General features: G+C 47.2%; 1 protein-coding gene across 1 annotated transcript; it reads right to left on the bottom strand.

The window, feature by feature from the left end:
- Window positions 1-584: 584 nt before the first annotated feature.
- TUSC1 (tumor suppressor candidate 1) lies at window positions 585-2,256 on the bottom strand. Its single transcript, XM_035310802.1, has 2 exons — window positions 1,966-2,256; window positions 585-1,801 (listed from the first exon to the last, which is right to left on the bottom strand). Exons 1-2 carry the CDS (start codon window positions 2,254-2,256, stop codon window positions 1,334-1,336), a joined length of 759 nt encoding a protein of 252 aa, XP_035166693.1. The 3' UTR covers window positions 585-1,333.
- Window positions 2,257-7,325: the final 5,069 nt, after the last annotated feature.

The following is a 7,325-nucleotide window of genomic DNA, read 5'->3' as shown; positions in this document are numbered from 1 at the left end:
CATATTCACACTACAATAAAAAATGCTAGAAAATAAGACAACTGGCTGTTGTGGTATCTATTGTAATTCTTGAGCATTTAATTAATTCAGACATTTCTAAGAACACTTTCACATTTATAAAACAAAGTAATCAAGCAATACGTCCACACACCAACACCCAAGACTTCTCATTAAGGAGCAATTAACTGTACCATGTGACACTTTTTTTAATGTATTGAGAACGCATTATTTAATGCTACAGATCATTGGACTTGATAATCCTTATTGGTCCCTTCCAACTCGGGATATTCTATGATTCTATGAAAGAGATGGGACGAGTTACCAAGTGCAACAGCACATTATGATTGGAAGCTTACATGGATACTATGCAAAGGAGTAACAACTACAGTGTACAAGTTTTATCAAAAAATCCATAGGATGGCATTTAAACCTTTTGACGTTACTTTGAGCTGAAATAGAGCTTGGCTATTTAAAGCTATAATGGAACCAACCCCAAACCTGGAGACATCAGACAGCTGTTAATGATAAAAATGATTAAAAAAAATGAACAAATACTACAAAACAAACTGCAGTGTCAGTTCTTCACAAAGGCTTGTTCACAAACTGGTTTTATTAAGGACGAGAGGTCTGAAGAGTAACTACGTCATGTGCTTAGAGGAACTGTGTTACAAAGGTGTGACTGGTGTTTCACCTGTAATTTCAAAGTAACTGCCTGTTACAAATCACACTCAAGATGACCAGTTGGCGTGTCACATTTTTATTATCAGGAATTTTATGTAATTTTATGTGAAAGTGCAAAATACAAACCAATATTGACATGAGGGTGAACACAGCCCATCCTTAAAGACAGTAACTGTTTTTGACTCAATGTCCAGACAATTCAGTGTTCGAAGGATCACCAACGTTTTACCAGAGTGCCGACCAAGAAGCTTGCAAGCTTCCTCCACTCCCTGTTGTAACAGATGTACATAGGACACAGAGAAGTACCCAGACATCTTTTGATGGCCTCTGTGGCTACAGAGGCCCTACACGATGCTCGCAAACTCAACGAGTAATCTGCAGCAGATCCTCTAAGAAAGCACAACTCAATGCCGTGAAGCGGTGCGAAGACAAACGTTCACTTCGCTGTGGCTGTTCCCTCCACATCAGCGTCTTCAATGCCTTCTTCCCCTTCAACCTTGACCTCCCCCAAGCGCCACATCCCTGCCTGGCCCCGCTCCTCCACCGTCAGAGCTTCCGGGTCGTGCCCTGTGGGCGGGGGCAGATTAAAAAGCACACCGCCGGCTCCTCCTCTGGGAAGGGGCTCCCCATCGAGGTCCCCCCCAGGGGCCGGCTACACGGGAGCCACCAGCCCCCTCTTCTCCAGCGGCTGCTCAGGGGGGGACGGCGGCCGCTCCTCGCCTTTCTCCTCCTCCAGCAGCAGCTCCTCCAGCTCCCCGTCGTCCGGCCCGCCCGCGGCCCGGCAGCGCCGCAGATGCTGCAAGGCCCGGCGGTGCTTCTCCTGCAGCCGTCCCAGCTCGGCGCGCAGCTCCTCCGCCTCCCCACCCGGGGCCTCGGGCTTGTCGGGGTCCCGTGGCCCAGGCCCGAGCAGGGCCTGTCGGAAGAGGCAGCGGTTCTCGCGGCGGAGCCGGCGGTTCTCCAGGCGCAGCCTCGCGTTCTCTTGGCGCAGCCGCACGTTGTGCCACTCGCGCTCCTCCCGTTGCCGCAGCGCCTCGCTGTGGCTGGCCGCCAGGTCTGCGTAGCGCTCAGCCAGCTGCTGCACCGAGCCCCGCGACTGGCCCCGCCAGCCCTCCTGGCCCAGCTCCTCCACCCCGCCGCGGACGCCCCTGCCGCTCCCGGCGGTGGCAGCCGATAGCCCCGCCCGGCCCCTCCGCGCCGAGCCGCTAGAGCCCCAGCGCCCGTCCACGGCGCGCATGCGCCTCATCCGTGCGGTTTCCGCAGCCCGCCTGCACGCCCCGCCGCCGCCGCCGAGCCCGCCGCCGCCGCCGCCGCCGCCGCCGCCGCGGGAGGAGGGAGGGGCGTGGAGCGCCGGCGCCGCTCTATGCAAAGCGGGGGGCGGGGCCCTTGCCCGCCAGAGGGGAGGGAAGGGGCCACGGAGGAACAGCCGGTGCAGGACGCCGCCGCCATTTTGGGGCGGTGTCGAGGGGGGCGGGGGGCAATGGCGGCGGGGGGCGACATGCTAGCACGTGGCGGTCTCCTAGCTGTGGTCCCGCCTGCTCGGTTATGGTCGTGGCGCTGCCCGGCTCCTGAGGCCATCTTGGAATGCCCCCATCCATCCCTTTCCCACCCCTGACGGTCTGAGGGGTCCTCAGCTGTCACTTGTGGCACCCAGAAACTTTTTGTGCATGTGGGGTTTGTCGTTAATTGAAAGCAGTGCCCACGGCCTGTAGCAAAGTTAGTGTCGGAAGTGCTTGTTAAACAAAGACATGGCCTTGTAAATGTCAATTTTCTATTGCCAGGATTTAAGGAGAAAAAATGAAAGAGAGAAGCTTGCGTATGAAATGCTCATATAGCTTGTGTATGAACCGCTGTTCCTGCTCGTAGGTGGTTCAATCACAAAATTATGTGCACACATGCTTTCCAAAAGAACAAAAAAAGGGTGTAGAGGGGCCCATATCCATGTCATTTGATAATGGTGAAATCATGAGGGCTCTAAAATTGTCACTGTAATATACAATAAATGTTTGTTCATTGTCTTTGTTCTGTTCGAAGAGTGGGGGTAGTGAAGGTTCCTGGGTGATAAGAAACTGAAGCGCCTGGCTGGACATTATGAAATTCCTTACTTAATGTAAAAAAAAGAGTACATAAAGGATTCGCTCGAAACCAGCAAGGAGGAGGGAGCCCCTCCCCTTCCCCCCCTTTCTTTCATCTTCTGCTTAAAGTCACTGTTGCAAGGCTCATGTAACCTCTTCTTGATAAGTTGTTAACTAGTTTGGCAGCATCCTGCCTTCCTGCTTCATGCTGGGCCAACATGACCAGATAAGGGAAAAGAAATTGAGTCACAATGCAGAGGAAGACTACGGCCTTCATCTTCACGACCACCAAAGGGACCGAGATGACCCCCTGGCAACAGCATGCGCAGCCACAGAACATACCAGGATGTGTCACGTATACCGGAACCACTAGGCGATAAAAGGAAGATTCTGGGGGAGGGTGGGTGCGCGCCGTTGGTGGAGCCAGAGACTCCCCGGCCGCCCAGCGCTGTTTTGCTTGTTGGCTGCTTACTTAATAAAATCATTTGCATTATTGGACATGACCCTCTCTGTCAATTAATTGAGAGCTAATTTATAACAAATTTGGTGCCGTGACTCTGATGAAGGCAATTTGACTGAAAAGCTCTCCGGAGGGGGCACCCCGCCGATTTTGGCAGCCTCTGTTGAGAGTGATTTTCACTCAAACCCTTCACCAACGAACCCTAAAATTAGCAACAAGCAAATAAAGCCGGCAACCCCAAGTAATCTTTGTGCACGAAGACCGAACGAAGACTCAGGATTGAGTAAGTATAGGCCGGTGTTCCGTTCGGTTGGGGTTGGGTTTCCCGGAGCACGACGTGTGAGACGTCCCGTGGGAGACGTCCAGTGGGACGAGACGAGTGCGAACCCCTTGGTAGTGCGGTTCCCACATCCCGCCAGGGACTGGGCCACGAAAAGGGGGAAGCGTTGTGTGTGTGTGTGTGAAGGTGCTCCGGAAGATGGGACAGAAGAAAAGTAAGCCTTCTGGTCCCATGGGTAAGGGAAACTCTAGTGTGAGTTTACCGGATAGTCCACTGGGACTAATGATTAAAATGATTAGTGATTCCCCTTCTAGGCGGGGAAAGAGTAAAGTAAAGTGAATATGCACACCTTTGGATTAACTCAGAAACTGGAGCTAATCTCTATCTCCTAAAAGAAAAAGGAGGGAAAGGGAGACGTGGCATCACCTCCCTATATAACCCCTCTTATGCCCACGGCCCTCTCCCTTCCAGAACCCACTGATCCCCAATTTTCAGGGGAGTCAGATAGTGAGATTGACTCCAGTGCTCAAGGGCCAGTAATTAGGAGTCAAACTAAGTAACAAAAACTTGCCAGACATCCCATCTCAGGCAGGAAACAGATGGACAACAAGGACACAAATTAGCTCAGACTGATAAGGACATTGCAAACTTGCAAAATCACTACATTCTAGATAAAGGGTGAGAAGTATGCTATGAGGAAGACATACGGCCTTCCTCCCAAAGACCACTGCCCACATCCTGAAGACCCCTGCCCACAATTCTTAAAAGAATCTGCGCAAACACAAAGGACTGATAAGCTAATTAGCATAAGAAGCGTGAGTAGGTGGGTTTAGGTAATTAATATGTATAGGTGTTAATTGAATATTCGTTGTTCTGCTGTGAGATGGTTTGTCACTTTGGGTATGCACGTTAGGTGGAAGGATCCCCCGTGCATCCAGCGCTGTCAATAAAGAATACTTCGTCACTAAGAAGAAATTTTGATTTCGTTCTTTAAATCAATCTGGCACCCCAGATGGGACAACCTCTCTGCCCAGCTGCAGGACTCACTGGGAATAGGACTCCCTAGGGTACCCCCGGGATTTCCTGGAGGGACTCCTTGACTCAACGGATCACTGAGGAGGCAGACAAGGACCCCATCGCTGTAAGTGACGATATTCTTTATTTTGGTTTGTTTGTTTGGTAGACGGGTCATTTGGTGCTGCCTATAAGTCGGAAGGTAACCTTCTGCAGGGTAGTGTTGGTGTATACTTTTGTGGCTAACACCTTAAGTATACATTGGATCTGTGTTGGTGGCATTTAATTGCCGTTGTGAACCTTGGCAAAAGGTTTGCCTTTAAAGTTCATTTGGTACTGTGTTACTTATTTCGGTTTTCTGACCTATTGAATGCAGAATTTGACTCTGATTGTTGTTATTGCGATTTTAGCTATATTTTTGGTAATAATAATAGTTTCTTGGTGTTGCTGTAAAAAGATACCAACGTGCTGCATTTTGTAAGTGTTAAAGGGGTATCTTGAAAGTGTGAATTAAAAAAGATGGGATGAAATGTTGTATACTGCTATGTTGTTTCAGCATCTTGGAGGGAAAAGGTATGGAATTAAGTTGGCCTCTGACTGAGCTTTTGGTGCTGGCATTAGAAAAGTACAGGCTGGAGAAAGATAAAGGAAGTGTTAAAAGGGTTGTTGGAGGTGTTAAAGGTGTGGCATGTAGTATTTGATAAAGCTGTTTGAAGTTGAATGAGCAGCGAAAGAGGATGTAGGGATGTTAATTGTTCTGCTTCAACCCGAGGCTGAGATCTCAAAATCACGGTTGTGAGCCCTCTGGGGCAGAGGGACCATGATGGGTCTGAAAAAGTTGTCATGGAAACAGAAAAGCAGTTAACTCTTAAAACAACCTGAGTTCACATGTGAGCTCAGATTGCCAATGGGATCGCTCAGGGAACTTTCAACGATTGCATTCCCCTGACCGACCCCCCCCAACTGAGACCCTAATCACCCTGGAAATTATGAACGGCTATGCAGAAATCTGGTTAAATTGGGAATTGAGAATTTGTTCCAACAAGATCCAAAAGAAACCCCTATGGATTTTTTGAACCAACTTTTGAAATGCAATGATAAATAAATAAATAAATAAAAATAAAACTTTGGACCTGGCTTCAGAAAACAGAGGCAATTGGCTAGCCTCTTTCTAGGGCAATTAGCCCACTGATATCAGAAAGAAATTGTCTTCAGCTGCAGGATAAACTCACAACAGTCAGGAATAATGGGGACCTGGGGCATTTACCCTAGCAGGTCCACTGGTTGAAATAATGCTAGGGAACAAAGAGAGGGCCTTGAATTTTTTTGTTGGTTAAGGGAGCTTCTTTTTCTGTGTTAATTACTCTGTAAATGTAATAGGAGCAACTGGCTAACAGGAAAAGGCTTTTTTTTTTTTTTTTTTTTTTTTTTTTTTTTCAATGCTGGAAATTTAAATTGGGAAAAATGATTGGAATTACAAAATTAGAAAAATAGTCAAGTTTGGTTCATGGTACTAGATTTAAAGGATGCCTTTTTCTGCCTGCCCGTGGCAAATGAAAAACAGAAACTCTTTGCCTTTGAATGGGAAAATCCTAAAAGAGGACGGAAAACTCAGTTTACTTGGACAGTGTTACCACAGGGGTTCAAAAATAACCCCACCATATTCAGGAAACAGCTAGCCTGTGATCTTGAAGTTTGATAGACCCCTTCGGGAAAAGGGGACACTGTTGCAATACACAAATTATAGCTACTGAAGAAGAAGAGGAATGTGTTTCATGGACTATTAGTTTACTAATATTATTATTTTTTTTCGGTACTAATACTATGAACCTAGCCTCTTTCCTCAGTAACTGTGTCCAGATCGCCAGATCTTTCATCAAGACCATGAACACAGTATACTCCAGCTGAAACACCCCTAGAAGATGTGGAGGATTGGTACATAGATGGCAGCAGCTTCGTCCGCTGGGGATTTTGCTTCACAGGATATGTGGTAACAAACATCAGCCCAAAAGGTGGAAATCATCACCTTGATAAGAGCTCTTGAGCTGGCAAACATTTGGACAGATTTGAAATACACCTTTGGTGTGGTGTATGTACACGGGGCAATTTGGAAGGAGAGAGGACTTTTATCTTCCTCAATTAAACATGCAGATCAGTGGGGAATGATTACATTGTAGTGAAGCGGGCAACTGGCCAATCTGAAATAGCGTATTTCTGCAAACCATTGAAATATAAATATAGGAAACAGTGGGGCCTTCACAAGTTCCTATACATGCCCAACTCCCAGAGTCACTCCTAGGGAGAGATTTATTGGAAAGATTACAAGCAACCATTTCATTTAAAAATGGGGAGATTATTCTGGAGATAAATGATCAAAGATATGTGGAAGTGTTGAGTTTGATACTGACAGCTATTGAGACCAAAGAGGAAATTAGTGAGGAAATCCTAAGTCAAGTGTTTTCTGGATGGACCAGGGAAGGCAAAAAAGATAAAATAATAATAATAATAAAAATAAAAAATGCACTTCCAATACAAATTAAACTTAAGGAAGGAAAACAGCCAGGCAGAATTAAACAGTACCCCTTGAAAAGGAAGACAGAGAAGGAATTAGCCTGATAATTGATTAAAATGCTTAACATCAGAACTAACTTGGTTTACTGTTTTAGACCTGAAGGATGCCTTCTTTTGCCTCCCTCTCCATGAAGCCAGACAGAAAATCTTTGCATTTGATTGGACAAGCCCTAAGAGTGGGCGCAAAACACAGCTCACATGGACAAGGTTGCCTCAGGAATTTAAGAACTCACCCACCTTGTTCGGA

Source organism: Oxyura jamaicensis, chromosome Z (genome assembly GCF_011077185.1).
Source record: "Oxyura jamaicensis isolate SHBP4307 breed ruddy duck chromosome Z, BPBGC_Ojam_1.0, whole genome shotgun sequence".
NCBI classification, from domain to species: Eukaryota; Metazoa; Chordata; class Aves; order Anseriformes; family Anatidae; genus Oxyura; species Oxyura jamaicensis.
This window is presented reverse-complemented; position numbering and strand designations above follow the sequence as displayed.

What these genes read in the sequence shown, in the direction of transcription:
- TUSC1 (XM_035310802.1), bottom strand. Translation starts at nt 2,256, where the DNA reads ATGGCCTCAGGAGCCGGGCAGCGCCACGACCATAACCGAGCAGGCGGG. An exon ending in CGGCGGCGGCGGGCTCGGCG is followed by an intron (nt 1,802 to 1,965) that starts GCGGCGGCGGGG and finishes GGGGTGGAGGAG; the next exon opens with CTGGGCCAGGAGGGCTGGCG.